The 20173-nt window shown below is 37.0% G+C and overlaps 1 protein-coding gene across 6 annotated transcripts in view; it reads right to left on the bottom strand.

Annotated features, from left to right (window-relative positions):
- Positions 1–20173, bottom strand: part of NBEA (neurobeachin) — an 844329-nt gene that overhangs the window by 117278 nt on the left and 706878 nt on the right. For all 6 annotated transcript variants that reach the window (XM_074959554.1, XM_074959563.1, XM_074959572.1 and 3 more), the window contains 2 exons: positions 18751–18866; positions 5912–6024 (listed from right to left, as the gene is read on the bottom strand). In XM_074959554.1, coding sequence (XP_074815655.1) covers positions 5912–6024; positions 18751–18866 — 229 coding nt within the window. The remainder of the gene's footprint in view (positions 1–5911; positions 6025–18750; positions 18867–20173) is intronic.

The following is a 20173-nucleotide window of genomic DNA, read 5'->3' as shown; positions in this document are numbered from 1 at the left end:
CCTCTTTGGAGATGCTAGCACTGCTGTGAAAACTAGCCTTGAGAAGTTCTAATGCTTGCTGAGTGTAAGAACTGGATAGTTACTAGACTAGATGATCTGTGCAAAGGGTACAGTTCGGAATCATCTTGGAATATGCTTCAGGCTAGGAATCTGCCACTTATTTAAATAAATTTTCTCTTGAAGTAAGTCTCTTAATTTTGCTAACACAAGCTAAAATTTTCAGATGAATCTGCAGAACACTTAATGAAACAACAAAAATATGATTTAACTCCACCTCCATCCTTAGATTTCCTGCCCCAACATGTCTAATAGTCATGCAGAGAGAGATTACACCCCATAGCCGAATATGTGGAGAGGTCCTCCAGACATGGATCTCCCCTCACCGCACAAGAAATGAAGTGAATGGAATCAGGAACTTCCTAGGCATTGTCCCCACCCCAGATTTCACAGAGAGTATCTATACAATTGCTATGCCCATTATCATAGCATCTGAGCATCTCACAGCATTTAATCAATTTATCACTAACACCATCCCAGTGAGTTAAGGGAAGTACAGTCTCCATTTCACATATAGGTCACTGAGGCACAAAGGGATTAAATGACTTTCCCATGGTCACACAGGAAGTGTAAGGCAAAGCTGGTCACCCAAATATCCTGAGTCCCAGTCCAGAGCCTTAGATGCAAGTCTAATTTACTAGAGGCTAATTCATTGTTCTGACACTTCATGTTAAAAAATTTATTATAGGAATTGTTATAAAACGGCCATTTAATCTAAATATATTGTTTCCTTTGTTTTATAAAAAGAGTATCTTCATATTTCTTTAACTTTCTATGTTTAACAAACCTCTTCTGCATAAGGCTCAGATCAAATAATATCTAATTATTCACTCTACATGAAGAGTTTCTAAAATCTACCAACAAGGTAATTAACTATTTTACTACAGCCAAACACTTATCTCTGCAAGTTTGTAAAATAACAGATTCTATAGCCAACCATTTTACTTTTAATGTACTATACTGCACAAAAAACAGGTTGTTACAACCTATTTTAGTCAACACAATTTGTGCTGATTTTTTTCCATTAAAAACAAAGTTAGTATTTGGTTTAATTTAACAACAGAAAATTGCTGTTATTTGCTCCATGGCATGTTATCTGGATAATTGACTAATCTCTTTTGGTTTCCAGTCTTTCAACCAGAGTATTGCTGATAAATTTAGTGCTTTTATTCATTGGACATGTTATGCTAGCTCATGTGGTATTTGCCATTCTACTGGCTGTATTTATAGAAGTACATTCCTCACTACAGTAGTGCCAAATTTATCCTCCTATTGGTTTGGTCACTAAAATACTGCTATTATATGGTCCTGACCTACACAGTATCTATTTTACTTATTTATCTGCAGTTCTAATGCAAGCAACAATGTGGTATTTGATTGCCAAGGAAATAATACCATGTGTAGATTTAATTTGGCTCAGTCTAAACAGTTGATTTTTTTTAATTGATGTAAAACAACACTTTAAGGTAGAAAATTTTAAAACTTAATTGAAGAACTCAAATGCTAAAAACTACTTTAAATTTATCCAAAATATAAGCTGTTTTATGGCTAGTAGATTAATATATACTTTTCTTACTCCATTAACAACTCATTCAGATTCTGAAGTATAGGAGTTTTGTTCAATACATTAATTTTTGAAATAAGAAAAGTAAATGCTTAATTTTGTGGCTTATACCAGACTGAAATTTAACTCATTTCCCTGTTGGTGGTATATTTACATGTGGCAAGGGGCAAAATTAAAAATGAAATGAAGAAATTTGTGCAGCTTAGTCTGGTTAGAAAGGCTTTGGCTAACCACATAAACTCCATTACATAGTATACAGACATTTGGCAGTATTAAGTGTGGTTTTCCTTGAAATACTCACACTTTGGTGCGTTCATTTGCATTATTGCATTTAGAAGCCTTGAGGCATTATCACTTCCTTTTCTTAAAGTGGCACAGTAATATGGGAAAGTGGTTATGCTTATCATCATCTGTCAGTCAAACACCTTCCACATTAACAAAATATAATTTTTCCACTCAATGAATGGGCGTGTGATGGCTCATACACATGTCAATATTAGTAGGACTCTGCCTTACGAAGAAACCATTTTATTTAACAGGATGCATGACTGGAAGTAAATGAGGAAAAATTCCCATTTACACTTTAATGAGCAGGGACAATGTAGCTTGTCAAACTCATGCACTCACTGTAATTTAGGAATAAACGTCATATAATTTTACACAAACAAATCACATTAAATTCTAAGTGCTATCCTTAAAGACATTCAGTGTACAATATGACCTGAACACACATTTTCTCATGTGAATACTCACTGCCACTGGTATTTTTGCATGGGAAATCTCAATAAATGAGAAAATAAACAGATCACCTGATGGTTTGGTAGTGAAAAGATAATCTATGTATCTATGACAGCCTCTTTCATTAGCTTTTCATCCTGTCAAACAATAAATATAACCTTTAACCTTGTATATGTAATGAATAAAACTTGAGCCTACACTGTCTAATCAAATGAGGGATCCAATATATCTTACAGCTACAGCACCTTGATTGCTCCCGTGCCCTTTTTTATAAATCTCCAATTAAGCATATAAGGGGGAAAAAAACCAAGGGATAGAAAATTTGACAAAATACTATGAACAAAGAGAATGTACTTATTTTTAAACTAGTATTTAAATTTAATTGTTTGTGACTGGACAAGCAGTTCTTTAAACGTATGAAGATACTATAATGATAGGCGCCGTATAGCAACCTGAACAATACAGCATGGAAACACTACCATAGCATGTAGGCTCAAAATTATTTTGTTTTGTGGAAATGTAAATATTTAACTATGGTACTAAATAAATGTCAAAAGGAACATGACTTACTATAATACTATTTATACTTGTCACTTATATGGTGAGCAAATTACCCAAATAAAAATTATTTCCCACAAAATATAAAACATTAATATTATATAACATACCTGACTCAAAGTAAACAAAGATATGGAAATGTAAGGTAGCTGAATTTTTATTTCCTTGCTTTTGTGGGTTTGTGTCATATATGTTAAGTCTGTAGCAACCCTAAGTGCTTCCGGAAGAAAATTTTAGGGTATTAATTTCCTACAGGTTTTTTTTTTTTAAAGGATGGGGACTTGGGCAAGAGGGTTGAAGGCAGACCTGTGAGGAGGCAGAAGTGCACCAGCTAACAGAGAAGATTTTATCTATCAGTGGCTATGCAGGAAGTCCTTATGTGCCAGCAGGAGTGCAGGAACATTTGTTCGTTGTAGATTAAAATCTGACAGAAAGGGATAGCTCCTGATGGAGAAGATTTTACGTGTGCCCATCTCCCCATCCATCTGACCTGTGTGCATAACACATAACCTTTCAGCTGTAATGTGAATAATGACTAAAAATGGCAACTCCATTTTTTTTAAACCCTACCCATTGCACTAGACCTACTCAGGATCCATCTCTCTACCAAATTTTGTGGAGACAGACAACGAAAGTAGGATTGCCAAGAAAAAATTTCAGCCACAGTCCAATGACAAAGACTTCCTGTTGAAAATGTATGAAGAGGAACCAGACAAAAACTATACAGAATAGTCAAAAGGCCCCAAAACTAACCATGTGTGAAATTTCACATTGGCTAGTCAACTACCTTTAGAGAAAAATAAAAATCTATGCTCCATTTAAAGACCATTTTGAAATGCAACCTATTTAGTTGCTACTAGGCGCCACCAGAATAATGTGTTAATGAAAGCTTATAACTGCTTTCCTTTTATCTATAAGAACCCCAACATGGTTTGCAGAATACATATAGGGATGACTTTTCTACTACTGAATACACCCCACATCTTGGTTGCAATGCAGCAGCCATTCCGCTGCAGTAACACTATATACAACAACAGGTTTCAGAGTAGCAGCCGTGTTAGTCTGTATCCGCAAAAAGAAAAGGAGAACTTGTGGCACTTTAGAGACTAACAAATGTATAGTCTAAGGTGCCACAAGTCCTCCTTTTCTTTTTACTATATACAATGGAGTTCAACAGAGGAACTGCTGAGCACTCTGAGCTTTCCCAGTTTGAACTATAGGGTAATTTTAGATTAACAAAGTAAAATTACCCAAATTGGGCAGTATAGGATTCTGGGGTAAAATATTATTGTAAAAGTGGCATAAGATTCTTTAATGAACACAAGTAGTCAGGGACTTGCTTTTGAATCTCCTCTAAAAGAACAGCACAGCACTCCTTAATACCACAATGCTAATTCACTAATGAGTCACTACTGACTCAGAAAGACAGAAAGAAAAATGAACCTTCTAAATCTGTAAGCTACTCCCTGTAACAGCTATGTTCCTTGATCGGATCCCATCCAAATATGGACTCAATCAGACCTAAATTGTTTAAAAAAAAAATCTCATGAAACCACACTCTGGAGTAATTTCAGTGCATTGTCCTATGCAGGCTGCTGCATGCCGATGCAAATATCAGGAAAGCAAACTTAGAGATTTTGAAGAAATGAAGATTCTTATTCATATATTTTATCATCATCATAAACAATACTGAAAAGTGAAAAACCATTTTCACTTGCTTGGGAAGGAACTGACAAACTGGTACTATCAATGCTGATATCCTAATATTGTAGATTTTGTTGTCACTTGTGATATAAATTACAGTCTCATTATATATTTGCAAAGAATTACTTTGGAAATTTTTAAATAATATTGTAAAAGAGCAGAGTGCCCTGCATAACCTAAGGCTAGACCTCAACCAGTTTGTTTAGATCTGGCTTTTTTAAATTTAATTTAGGTATTTATGTTTTTAAAGAAAAAATGGGATTATATGCGGGTTTACCATTGAATCAGTCCCTCCAGTTGCTTTATCTATCCATACATGCCAAGTGAAAAATTAGTCTAGACATGTCATGAGAGAAGGCTTCCCAACAAGATTACAGTATTTCTGGCTTCTAGAGGTACTGCAAGGAAAGTCCTTCTAGCATTTATGCTTCCAATCCCCTCTGTATCAAGGAAATTCACAGATGCATGGAAATGAAATAAATATTTAAGAGTTAACTACATGTGTGTCTAGAGATGTTTATTTCTATTTATCTTTCTCTCGTTTTGTAAAATTGCTAATAAAATATCTTTTGTTTACAACTATTTGGACGAGATCTTGATATCTAGGAATACACAGAGCTACCCTCCTGTAGCCAATCAATAAAGGACATAAAAACACCACAATATCAAGATTCAGTATAAAACAGAAAAGGCTTATCTAGGTGACATCCTAAAAGAACAAATTATGTGCCATAGAAATTGCCTTCTACTTACGAAATTATTTTGTCATTTATTCTTTTAGCGTGCCATGTAATGGCAGCCAAGGTAAAGAAATCTATCTTTATAAATCCGAACCTAAAACAACACAACTGCAAAAATGGTTCTGACACAAGTGCCAAATTTTGTCTTTAACAGGACGTGTTGGGGATTTGATGCTTGCTTTCTTAAATCTACATTTGAATTTTTACCCAAGTCCATTAGGCTGAAAACCATTAATTTCAGGAGCTATGGAAACCTTTCTTTTTATATTTACAGAGGTTTAATATGTCTCAAACTAGTTTTGCCACTGCTCTCATAAAATACCCCAGACACCTTAAAAAAAAGTTCCCATTTAAAACGTATTTGATATAACAAAACAATACCAATCTTCCATAAGAAAAAATATCAAAATAACTTCATGAGCCTTTATAAAATAATTATCTTTTCCTGCCAAACATATTAATTCCACCTATTTAGTAACAAAAATTAAAAATATTCTATTTCATTAAGAAGGTTGGCTAGATTTCTTTAACATAAATGCTTGAAAAATACCTTTGAAAGATCCCTGAAGTTGCCTGGTAAGGTCAGGTCCAACTCTTCTGATTCATAGTTCGTTAACACCCATGGAAATACAGGATATTGGTTTAGATCATTGTATGTTCGTCCTAATGAAGAAAAAACAATCTTGTAAACGTTATGAAATATTGGCCATTTATGCTACTGATAAACAATCTAGTAGTAAATTATCTTTATATTTTTTGCATCTTATGTTCCCAATTATCTGCTATTATATTAATACAGTTATCACCTGAAGGCAAAAACATGTTCCCAGTTGCATGTGTGTGAATGAAAATTCAGAAGACAGCAGCCACATAGGTTATATATAGGAAGAAGAGAATAATGTTCAGAGGTGGCAAAAAACCAAAAATCACATGCCACTTAATCCTATTTGATTGCCTCCGTTAATGACATTCTACAACATTCTTAAACATCTGTTGAAATTTAAAGTTGGAAGAATCATTTTTGTTTTCACATAAGTGTATCAGTTGTGAGGAGTGTGATACAGATGGTAAGTAACAAATAAAAGAAATGGGTCCAAGCTGCAAAGTTCAGAACTGGATCTAGTCTTTTCCAAAGTTTGGGAGTTTGAATCTCAGATTTTGAGGTTTGGGCCTATCTCTCCTAATATTGTTTTATCCTAAGGTTTAACTACACTCCATCTCCCACGATAGTGGAGGGTGCCCTTCCTGAGAAACCAGTGAAATTCCACTGCAGTGGTGGGACTGGGACTGGAGATAAGTGTGGCACACTGCCTGCCCAGCGTGAAGCCCTGTTCTCATGAGTTTTTTACATAGTAGCTCAAAGGGAGTAGGAAATCTGCAAAGAGCCAGGAGGATCTGCTACTATGCAGATTCTCTTATCTGCCCACCACTAGGTGTGTATCTAAGCCCCATGGAGGCTCCTGCAGCCAGCAGGCTTAAGTAGCTTCTGCAAGGCAGCTCTGTGCTTGCTTCTCAATTCAGGGACAACTGCGCTCCACTCCTTGACCCCAATATATGTCCAGCATCCAGCCCATCTACTCAGGCTGGGTATTAGGCTTGTGACGTGAGCCTAAATAAATTATATATTATCCTCTACACGTTGGACTTAAAATCATGGAAGAACATTGTGGAGAACTATCTGGACTACATACACAAAGTAATGTCAATACCAGAAACTGTAGTTTAATCTAAAGTATTGAATGGAAGGAGGGAAGGAGGGTATGTATGGGTGTGCATGAGCGTCTTGTAATCCAAGGTATCAACCAAACTTGTATTACAATAATGTTGATCTGGGCATGGTGGCAAATGAGAACAGACACAGGAATGGATTTTAAGCAGCAGCCCACATCTTCATTAATCTTAATGCAGGGGAGGAGTCCTATCCTCCCTGTCACATGTACTCACACACGAGGCACTTTAAGTGGTTCCAGTGTGGGGGTTACAGGTACATATAACCCATAATTCAGAATAGCTTCTCATCTGCCTATCCCAGGACTCAGCTCGCTCATCTGAGACCTACCACCCTCACCCCCAATTTCACGAGTGGGACAGAGGGTATTAAGGGGGACCTCATCTTGTGAAGATCAAGATTTCCCCATAATCCACAAGCACAAGGCTGAACAGCAAAATCCCAGGTCTTTTACTTTTGGGAATCATTTAAACCACACTAGAAACTGACCACAAGTTGCGATGAACTGACGCTGCTACCACGAATTACTAAATCTTTATTCCTATTTAACTTAACTGCTCCTCAAGGATGCTGAGGGAGAGTGGTTGCTGAAACAGAGCAAAAAAAAAAAAAAGACTCCACATGGCCAGGGTTAGGGTTTAAACTAATGAAAGGAGAGAGCCAGGGGCCAATCAGCTCCCTTTCTCCCCCAGCTGGTCAAGGAATAGCTAGAACCTCTGGAGGAAGAGGGAATACCCCTGCATCTCCCCAGCATGTATTCTCCTCCTCCCATCATCTGGAGCTGTCACCACCGGCCCCATCAAGTTTCCCATCCGTTGAGATGGGTGGGTGGAATTTGTTTTAATGTTACTTCCTAACTATTGTCAAGATTAAAAATCTCCTAAAAAAGACTGAACTTAACTCTAACTCCAAGGCATCTCCCCCAAATCTAAGAAACAAATCCCCATTACCAGAAGTAAGTAGTTCAAATTAGCAAAAGCACTTTATAGATCCAATTCATAAAAATAATTTGCAGTTAAAATCCATCAATTGAAAATTCTGAATGAATTGTCAACTAGAAGATGGTAAATAGGAAAGAACCTTATATCCACATCAACTAGTAGTTAGTAGTAGTAAAAAAAACCCCCTCAATTATAAGAAACATTAAAAAAACAAGTCCCTTAATCCTGCACCAGCTACCATATTGACTTACTGAGAATCACATAATATGCAACGTGATTCTTTAAAAAAAAAATCATGTAATAAATACGTGTGTGTGTGTGTATTAAACTGACAGACTGAAATAACCTACGTTAACAATTCCCAGTCCCGCTGCAGATTTACAGCCCTGTCTCACTAACTGCTTCCTTCCAGATTCTGGACAGATTCCTGGGGTACAAAACCCGGCACAGGGAAACACAGGCTTCCTTGTTCTGGGCAGTTCTGCAGAAAAATCATGTCTGCTTTAGTGAAATATAAAACTTTCATTGCTCCACAAACACCCTATTTTTTCATGGATGTTGATGAACAACAAGCATTTCTCTATTTTTACATACAGTCTCATTGATACCAGTAAACGTTGGCATTATTAACAGGTTTTGTGTTATTTTGTACTTTTAATGAATCAGTGTTATATCAGCATATATCCAATTAATTTAGCCACAAATAGAAATTGGAAGGGAATATTGATCTAATACCTATATATGGGCAATATACAAATAAAGAAGAAATAAATGCAAATATAATTCTCACATAATCTCAACAATTACTACATCAGTGAATATATGCTCTGATAAGACTCCTAGAGCAGATGAACATTTATCAAACATATGATTCAAGGAGCATACAAGAATTTACCAGCATAAAGGAGAGAGGGGAAAGGTGTTCATTGGCTAAAGCACAGGAGTGAGTATTAATAGTTTTAGGTTTTTCCCCCCTGTCTTTGCCAAAGTTTTGAAGTAACACCCTGGTATAGTTGCTTAACTTTACTGTGCCTTCATTTTCCCCATTTGTAAAATGGGGATATTAATTAATATAAAAGGTTTAATTAATATTTGTAAAGCTCTTGGAGATCCTCAAATGAGAACACAGGAACATAAGAGTGGCTATACTGGGTCAGACCAATGGTCCATCTAGCCCAGTGTCCTGTCTTCCAACAGTGGCCAATGCCAGATGCTTCAGAGGGAATGAACAGAACAGGCAATCATTGAGTGATCCATCCCCTGTCGTCCACTCCCAGCTTTTGGCAAAGCAAACAGAGGCGAGGGACACCCAGAGAATGGGGATGCCACTGATGGATCTATCCTCCATGAACTTATCCAGTTCTTTTTGGAAACTAGTTATAGTTTTTTTAAAAAAAAACTTTTTGGAAACTAGTTATAGTTGTTTAAAAAAGGTGCTGTAGAAATGCAAAGAATTTTATTATTTTAAAATAAATGCGCTGATGTTGCTTTCCCATATCATAATATTGATTGAATCCAATGGGACTACTTGCATGACATAATTAGCAGTTTGAGCCTGATGTTGGGCCATCACAGGAATCTTTCTCCCTGCTTTCCTCTGAAATCTCTGTACTTCAATACTACTGTACAGGTTGTTCTTTCATAAATGAAGAAGAGCATAATAATGCCACATCATAAAGCAACTCAAGGAGCAAGACTACAATAAATTATAAAATATTTAAAATAAAATAATGTAACTATTGAATACATAAATCACTCATATAATTTATTCTAACATTTATTTATACATATTCACTGAGAGGTAGTATGGCCTGGTGGATTAAGCAAACAATCGTAAATCAGGAGACCTGGGTTATGACTTGCCGTGTGGTTTTGGGCAAGCTACTTAATCTTTTTTTGTTTGTTTCTGATCTATAAAACGGGGAGGATAATATTTCTCTCTCACCCTCTCGCTGGTGTATTGTATTAATTAGTTAATATTTGTAAAGTAGTTGATTGTATAAAATACTATATAAACAGTAACCACAGCTGGTACAAATGTTGTTATTTATAAAAGGTTATTCAATATTCATTCAACAATTTTATATTATTAACATATAAAATAAATTGGGTAAATGAATGTTAATATACATTGTGAATGTAGACATAGTATGTACAGGACGTTATAAGGTACTGTATTTATGAATATCTGGATGGACAACAGTGATTTAGTGGCATTATGGGATTATATATCCATAATTCTAAACATGCATAAATATCACTGTTTTAACTCCACAAGGAACAGTTTCCTGATTGGTTTTGATTCTCCTATGATCATTTACTGACTATAAAGAGCAGACAGTGTTTCATCATCATACCACTTGTTTGGTGTTTGTACACAAGCGACTTTGCCACTGTTTCGTTCCTTAGTTGAATAATTATAAAACATAAACCTGTACTGCTTTTGGTAGACATTGTACCTTTTCAGCAGCTGCAGATTTTTCACTAGCTAAGCTTTTAGAGATTAATGTTAAAGACTGAATATTAAATATTGCAAGCCTATGACACTAATCTACTTGAACAATAAAACTGAGGCACAGTAAATGAGATCTCAGAAATACTGGATATGTTTCTTCATTAAAAAAAACTTTTTAATTAAACCATCCAATTTAATGTTTTTATATGGCACTTTAGTTTTGAAGGTAAAGTGATCTAGAGACAGCTGACAAAGAAATTATAACTGCAATTCCATGGTGAAAATGTTAATGACAGCAAAATATTGTTTAATTAGATGATTGCAGCATCTGGATTAACACTCTTTAAGAGCGATGTTCCTGTGCTTGTCTGCTTCTTCACACTTTACAGACATTTTGTCATCTCTAGGTCATTAGGAAAGAATTTTTAATGATTTTTCTAGAAGCAAGCAGTTCGAGTTACATCTAATTAGATGACAATAATAAGCCCAACACATGCAGTATCTAAATATATACATAATTAACCAGTGAGGGCTTGTACATCACAGGGTAAAAAAGTGGAAAATGCTAAACAGGAGAAAAAGAGGAAGGGGGTAGAAGTTGGTCTACGTTCATTACCTGAATGTACCATTTCCCCCCACCAACTTTCAAAAAAGAATAATCCCCAGCCCTTACAGGAAATCATTTAAAAGAAACTCTGTACATAATTACTCCGCATATTTGTTAGAAGCCATGGCATACAGGGATTTTTTTTTTTAAATGTAAGGTAATTTACATACCTCAAAAAAAGCAGAAATCAGTTAAAAGTCTGGGAATTAGATCTCAAATTTAACACGTTAAAATATGGGCACCACAGAGAGACCTCAGCACAGATTTGTAGATATAACACTCTCTCCCCAATTCTGATTATTGTATCTGACTGTTTTTTGATTATTTTAAAGGTTCCCCCCACCTATATTCTTACCAAGTGAGAATAGTAAGAAAAGACCTTTTTTTTGTATCACCTAGAGTGTTCAGTTTACCCACATTCTGTTAATATATCATAAGGCCTTTTTTCTGTGAATTTGGAGAAAGAACACCAAGTCAATTAGTATAGTTACTACTCCTTCTACAGCTTCAAAACTAAGGAATCCTTGAGAAGGGGGTGGAGGGAGTTTGGCCAGGAAGGCTTATGTCTACAAAACTAGGACAAAAACCAGGGGCACAGAGAGTATAAAACTGAGATTGATTGATAAATAACAGAGTGCAGTGTTTACCTTTGGGGAAAAAAATCCAAACTCCCTCAAAAAAAAAAAACCCAAAAACCAGAGCTGTAAGGATGATGAAATATGCTCAAGTCAGAAGAGAGGGCAGAGAAGTGGTGAAACTTAAAAATAGAATAAAAAGGCATGAAAATAGAAGGCTTGGAGGTTACAAAGACAGGTTGAAACAAGACTTTGGAGACTTTAGAAAATGAAGAGGGCAATTTTGAATTGAATTTCCAGAGGGACAGAAAGCCAGAGAAAGTTATGGAAATCACATGTCCTTGAATGCGAGTGTTCTGGACTACTTAGGCTTAGAGAACAGTGATTTAGGAAGAAAGCACTACAATAGTTGACACAGACTGTGATTAAGGTCTGGCTAAAGATTGTAAGAGAAGCAGAGTGAAAGATGAAAGTGGACAGTGTTTCAGAGGAGGTGATAGGCAGACTTACAGATAAGAAATAAAGTGGCACAATGAAGGCTTTTCAATGAGGAGTAATCAGTATATGAAGGATTGATTAGGAAATTATGCAATAGCTAGGAACTGAGAATGTGAAGACAGGCATATTGTTTCATCAGGGAAAGAGTTGAGGATCAAGTTGTAGATTTTGGTGTTTGGTTCAGTGATTCTGTTGCAGAGACAGCAACCAATTATCCAAAGCTAACAGTATTACCAGTGGGCAAAGGAGATCTTATGTGAAAGGACAGAGTCACAGATGTCAAGAGAAAGGAAATGGGTTTGAGTCAGAAATCCCACTGGTGAATGTATCCAGCAGTTCCCAAGGCTACTGTGTTTGAATGATTACAATGAAGGATAACATGAGAACATGTGGAAGATTTCTTAAGGTTTCATAAAGTGCTAGACGCCAAAATTGGTATAATGGCAGGAAGGAGGATAAGCTACAAAAGAATGGACAAAAGAAGTAACAAAAATATTTGTGAGTTGAAATCTACTGTTTTTGAGAAGAGGAAATATAACCAAAAGAGCTGTGAACTATTTACCAGGATACAATTTGGCAAACATCCATGCTACTGAAGTGGCTAACGTGTGACTCAGATGAACCGAACAAGTCAGTTAGCAGATGCACAGTGACAGAAAAAAAAAAGAATTAATGGGGGGGGGTATCTCTCTCTGTGGTTAAAGATGAGGATATTAAACAGGATGGTGCCATTTAAACAAACAGCTAATGGTCTAAAACTAGCCCATCACTGTCTGCATGAAACATTCTTGGTAAAAAAGCTTACACCTTTAAAACAAATATTTCATATTTGTTCCCACTGTGAAGGATTATAAATCTAAAGTAAAAGAGAGTGTTAGAAATCACACTTTCAGAGAGAAAGCAAATAAAATATGTAATGTCTCTATTGAGCACGAACTCATTTTTACCACAAGATTTTATAATTATATTAAAATGTTCCAAAGTTGCCTATGAAATTGCACACACCACATTTTGTTTTAATTGACTGACGCACATAGTTTATTGAAGGTGTTCTCCTGCCAGCAGTGGATATACCTTTTGCTTGAAACTTGTGCATTTGGACAGTTATCATCTCTACTGTTTTCAATATAGGGAAAATGTTTTGTAGGCAAGTGCATTCCCATATCCTTTTAAGTCTATAGTTTCTTTTTGAACTGAGCAGTTGATTAGGTTGTCAATGATAAATTTTATTCTCCCTTTCAAAACAAAACATTGAGAACATTCTATGAGCAGCAGAAGAGAAGGCAGAGAATATAACAGCTTTTGGAACTGAAATGTATTCTGTAAATTAACAGTTTTGCTGCTTACTAAATGAACTTTCAAAAGGTAAGAAAGCAAGATAAATATGATTTCACGATGATGAAGATGCATTTGTGGTTTTTCATATGCACTTTGCATGAAAGGCCACACCTATTTCATAATAATTTTGCACCATTTGACAGCTGCTATAGAAGAGGTTAAGAAGATTTATCGTGTTGCAAGAGTTATAGGACTATTGGAAGAGGTGATAGGACTATAGTGTATGAGGGCTGGAATGAGCCATTTTCAACAAAGAAAACACTAGTGTTTGCTCCCAGCCCTGCAGGAGGGATCTGGCCTTTTCTTAGGTATCTTTGTAGGGGCGTTTTAGGAGATGGTATGGTGGTACCGCATTTTCAACACAGCACAAAGGCTAACACTGCCCAACTTTGAAAAGTGAAAAGTGATTAGAGAATTTGTAGATCATTAAGGAAGAATCTGGCAGTAGTTCCAAGCAATGCAGACTGGTTTCAGAGAAGGAGCAGCTTTAATTAATGTTCTGCATGATACAGGAAAGCTCTTCAAACATTAATTGCTTAACACCCTATTCACATCCTACTCTGGGTAGTGTGCACAGGAGCTAATGAACGGAACTCATTTAACATAACATGCATTATGGTCTTTGAATTCTTTACTAATCAGCACATTGGTTCCTCACATAGAAAAGAAAAATTGTGTTAACATGTGTGGCATCAAGACATCATCAGCAAGGGTGAGAGAGTTAAGAAATACATTAGTCAATCTAAGATTGACCAAAAGGATCAGGGAACATAGCTTATCTTCTTCTGATGACCTAGATCTTTACACAGGTTAGGCAATATTACATGCGGATGAAACATCCCTTATCTAAATTTTAGTTTGAATGTCTATTACAGAAAGGCTTCATTAAAGTTGGATATTAATCAGCAAAACGTGGGAAACATTTGGTTAGACAAGGCGCACTGCATCCATTGCACAGTGAGATTGTGAGGCCATGTCTACACTGGCAATTGAACAACAAAACTTTTGTCTTTCAGAGGTGTTAACACTCCCCCCGCCAAAAGACAAAAGTTTTGCCACGACAAATGCCAGTGTGAACAGTGCATTGTTGACCGGGGCACTTTCCTGCTGACAACGCAAACTCCGCTAGTTGGGGATGGACGTTTTTTGTCTGCAGAAGAGCCGACAAACAGCGCCTACACTGCACGACTTTTAGTGGCACGACTGAAGCAACACAGGCATGTCGCTAAAAGCTGTGTAGTGTAGACATAGCCTGAGGCAGACGGAATTTGCAAGCTTTCAGAAATTTGATGAGCTCACAGCTGGGTGAATACAGGTGAGTCACTTCACAAAAACACACCATCAAGGTAGCGATCAATTCTGTGTTCAAAAAAAGGAAAGAAGAAGATAACAGAAGCACACAGACAAGCAAAAATAAGAAAAAACAAACCAGTATTTCTTCAAATCTTGCATTCGGTAGCAGCTGGGTATCTAGAGTGTATATGTAGGGCCGCACCGTTACAAGGGAGTTGAACGATGTGAAACCAATAGCAGAGAAACCTTCCTGATGTCCCCACCCAAATGAGTAATAAAAAAAGCCTGTCTAGCAGAGATAGTCTTTAACTACAGGTTAAATAACAACTTTACTGGAAACTTTTGGGATACTTTAAAGCGGTCTTTGAAGTTTGGAGCTTGTCTATTGAGGGAGACAACTGTCAGCGTAAATATCATTGTAATTTCTATACCATTTTAGACATAAGAATGTCTTTCAAGTCTGGATGTGTTGGTGATATCTGTAGGCATAAATGAGTGGGCATTTCAAAACTGATTAATAATGTACAGTGATTTATCAAGAATATGCTTTAAAAAGGAGCTTTGGAGTGTGTCCATTCTTTGACAGGGTAACAAGCCTTGGGGATGGGGGGAAGCAGTAGACATGGTACATCTTGACTTTAGGAAAGCTTTTGATTCTCGCATGACCTTCTCATAAACAAACTAGGGAAATGCAATCTAGATGAAGCTCCTATAAGGTGGTTGCAAAAACTGGTTGGAAAACCATTCCCAGAGAGCAGTTATCAGTGGTTCACAGTCATGCTGGAAGGACATAATGAGTGGGGTCCCGCAGGGATCAGTTCTAAGTCCAGTTCTGTTCAATATTTTCATCAATGATTTAGATAATGGCACAGAGAGTATACATATAAAGTTTGTGGACAATACCAAGCTGGGAGGGGTTGCAAGTGCTTTGGAGGATAGGATTAAAATTCAAAATGATCTCGACAAACTGGAGAAATGGGCTGAAGTAAATAGGATGAAATTCAATAAGGACAAATGCAAAGTACTCCACTTAGGAAGGAACAATCAGTTGCACACATACAAAATGGGAAATGACTTCCTAGGAAGCAAGTATCCATGTTAGTCTGTATCCACAAAACCAATGAGGAGTCCGGTGGCACCTTAAAGACTAACTGATTTATTTGGGCATAAGCTTTCGTGGGTAAAAAATCCACTTCTTCAGATGCATGGAGTGAAAATTACAGATACAAGCAGAAATATATATTGGCACATGGAGAGAAGGGAGTTACCTTACAAGTAGAGAACCAATGTTGAAGGCCAATTCAGTCAGGGTGGATGTGGTCCACTCCCAATAATTGATGAGGAGGTGTCAATACCAAGAGAGGGAAAATTGCTTTTCTAGTGAGCCAGCCACTCCTGTCCCTATTCAAACCCAAATTGATGGTGTTAAGTTTGCAAATGAATTGTAGCTCCGCAGTTTCTCTTTGAAGTCTGTTTCTGAAGTTTTTTTGTTGAAGAATGACTACTTTTAAATCTGTTATTGAATGTCCAGGGAGATTGGCTCACTACAAAAGCAATTTGAAATTTAAACAGTGTAACGCTGTTGCAAAAAAAGTGAACATCATTCTGGGATGTGTTAGCAGTAGTGTTGTAACCAAGACACAAGAAGTACTTTTTCCGCTCTACTCTGTGATGATTAGGCCTCAACTGGAGTATTGTGTCCGGTTCTGGGCACCACATTTCATGAAGGATGTGGACAAATTGGAGAGAGTCCAGAGAAGAGCAACAAAAATGATTAAAGGTCTAGAACATGACCTGTGAGTGAAGATTGAAAAAATTGGGTTTATTTAGTCCGGAAAAGAGAAGCCTGAGAGGGGCTATCATAACCTTTTTCAAGTACGTAAAAGGTTGTTACAAGGAGGAGGGAGAAAAATTGTTCTTCTTAACCTCTGACGATAGGACAAGAAGCAATGGGCTTAAATTGCAGCAAGGGAGGTTTAGTTTGGATATTAGGAAAAACTTCCTAACTGTCAGGGTGGTTAAGCACTGGAATAAATTGCTTGGAAGGTTATAGAATCTCCATCATTGGAGATTTTTAAGAGCAGGTTAGACAAACACTTGTCAAGAATAGTCTAGATAATACTTAGTACTGCCATGAGTGCAGGAGACTGGACGAGTTGACCTCTCAAGGTCGCTTCTAGTCCTACGATTCTGTGATTCAAAGGGGCTAGAAACAGATGTTATTTAAAAAAGCTGCTGAAAGAATGATATTAAAAACATAATAAGGAAATTATGGAGGAAGGATGGTTTTGTGGTTAATGCACTGGACTGGGACTCAGGATATCTGAGTTAGATTCTCAGTTCTACAACAGACCTCCTTGTGTGGCACAGAGCAAGTCATTTACACTCTGTGTCTCAGTTTTCCAGTATATCATGATAACACTTCAATAGCTCACAGGGGCCCCTCAGTCTCTTCTGTTGGAGCTGGTGTACTTTGTATATATAATTTAATATTTATTGAATCATAGAGAGACTGAATGACTCTAGAGCCTGGTGGTTAGGGAACCCACCTGGGAAAGGGGACACGCAGGTTCCATTCCCTGCTCCAGTTAATATTTAATTATTATACAAAGAAAGTAGAACAATTTCAACAGAAAAGATTGAGATCTACTCCAGAATATCTTCCTATAGCCTAGTGGTTAGGGCATTCACTTAGAAGGTGGAAGATCTGGGTTCTAGTCTCTGACTCATATCTAGCAGAACTGGGATTTGATCCTGGGATTCCTGGATAAGTGCTCTAATCACTGAACTATTGGGCAAAAGCGGTTCACAGCAGAACCGCCATATTTCCTTCTTTCTTCTCTAGTGGTTTTGTGAATCTATTCCCCCCACCCCATCTCGTCCCCCCCAAAATGAAAAATAAAAAATTGTGGCGCCAAAATTATTTGGTGAATTATTTGGCTTTTTTTGGCAAATAGATTATTGGCGTGAAAAAATTCACCCAGTTCTAGTCAGAGTAAATGAACAGGTGAGGTGTTAAACCTGGTTTTGGATACATGAGTTCCTTCAGCTCTCTGGCCTGAGGAACATATTAGGGAGGACCATCTCAAGCATGAAAATGAAAACTAAGTCAAGCGGTGTGTCAACTGTAACACTGGAGTACAAAATGATGTTGATATGCTTGGTGGAGTTAGTTTTATTCACAATTAGAGCTCACTGGTGTGGGATACATGAGAAAGTTTTCCTATGGTGAGATTCATGAGCAATTTATATGCTGTGCTGCTGGAGAAACAACAGTGACTGGTGTTCGGTACATTTTTTGTATATCATACAGAAAGCTGCATCTTTTTACATTTCAAATCACTCCTGTTATCAATATATAGAAAACAGGAAGATGGAAGTGGGATTGCCACTATTACTGTTTAATTAGTGACAACTGCCAGAAAAACTCTTCTTTTACTAATAAAGAATGGATATCTATAGAAGTTATTTCTCATTTTAAATACCTAATCTGATATTATAATTCAGTACAAAGAACTAAAAGAGAAAAGACGCTGTAATCTAATCATACCACAATCCAGGTGACAACTGTACTAGGCAGAATACTGTTGTTATTCTGCTGTCTAGTTGCTGGTGCTGAGAATGACAAAGTAGCGAAATTACATTTTCCCATTATTATTTCCAGACACACTCTGGCAATGGTTTGTTGACTCTAATAAAGCTTCAGACAAAGCTGTCAGCAGAGGAAATGGCAGAAACAGAGCAAGGAACTACCTTCACAACAATAAATGAATCTAAAGCCTCAGTGATAGGTTGTGCGTTTTCTGATAAAATTTAATGTGAGTGTTTCAGAATCTATCATAAAACTGCAGCTGAATTCCAGAGGGATAAATATATTCTATCAAGTCACGGTACTCAAGATTTTGACAAACATAAACATATTATGAGGGATTAAAAAAGAGTTAGAACCTTACCGGCTATAGTATTGAGGAACATCAAGTATTCAAAGTTAGAAATCTCCCGTCGCTGCCAGCGCTGAGTCATGTTGGAGGACTTATAAAGCTGTCTGGGAGTGGCCAGAGATATTCTCCTGGGAATTAAATTTAAAGAATGTTTATTTTAAGAGACTTGTTAAATTTTAAAATACAGAGCAAACTTATTGGTATGATTTACTTGACGGTGTCTCAAAGCCTTTTTATTTTGTTTAATGAAGTCAACAAAACACTACCACTCTTATTTGAACAATAAATATTTCTTATACAGAAATCTCTATATATTTTATTTTAGCACTGCTATAGCACTGCTAAAAATGCTAAATCCTCTGTGCCTTGGTTTTCCAGTTTTAAAATAGGATAACACTATTTCCATATATCACAGGGTTATTTTGAGGATAAATACATTAAGGTGAATGAAAGATGGCTTTGAGTGCAATATATTCCAGAATCACAGATGGAGGATATTTACACACCAATGAAGTTAGTGAATCCCCTCCCTGCAGCCTGCCTACCCCTGCTTTCAACCCCAACAAGCTCCAACACCAGAGACTTTACCTTATATTTACTGTAACGAGGGCAGGGTTTGTTGAGGAAAGAAAAGAGGGTGGTGTGGAAAAAGGCAGGAATTATTCCCTTTAACTGTTGGCGTTAACTGTATTCAAAATTAAGAGTGGTGTTTGCTTGCAAATCCTGAGAACTGAACTTCAGGGCAGGTATTAATTAATTAATTAATTAATAATAATAATAAATAATAAACTTTTATGCTGTGGTAGCATCCACAGTCCAATGAAGGATGAGGGTCCTATTATACAACACATTGTACAAACAGAGTTAGACACAGTCACTGTCCCAAACAGAGTTACCAAAGTACACATTTTAGCTCCAATACACAGCCATAATAACCCCATATTTATGACTTCCAGACTTTATTACTGAGATTCCTATCTAGTAATGAAGCTACACCTCATAAAGCTCTGTTGGTATGTCTATAGTCGGAACTCTGGTGTGGTTCCCACCTCCAGAAGAAATATGCTCGCACTCATTGCCAAAAACTGTAGTGTAGCCATGGTAGCAAAGGCAGCTACCCAAGTACATACTCACGGTGTCTGGACAGGTTTGTACTCAGAGCCGCTACTCCCTCCTGCTGCTGCTTCTGCTACTACAGCTACACTATTTGAGTGCACTAGCTCAATGTGCACTAATACGCATATGTCTCTTCAAGCTGGGAATCACACCCCCAGCTCCTAGTGGAGACATACTCTAAACGTTATAAAACGTAGTAGCCCATCATCTTAGCAACACATACAGGTTGCTAAGTCTATAATCTCCGTCCCTCCATAGGAATAATGCTAGCTGTCTAAGAGATTGCGTTGAGCTCCATGAGCATGAACGCCCACAACAG

This window comes from Natator depressus, chromosome 1, assembly GCF_965152275.1.
Source record: "Natator depressus isolate rNatDep1 chromosome 1, rNatDep2.hap1, whole genome shotgun sequence".
Lineage (NCBI taxonomy): Eukaryota > Metazoa > Chordata > Testudines > Cheloniidae > Natator > Natator depressus.
The sequence above is the reverse complement of the archived record's forward strand: the minus strand, read 5'-3'. Positions and strand labels throughout refer to the sequence as shown.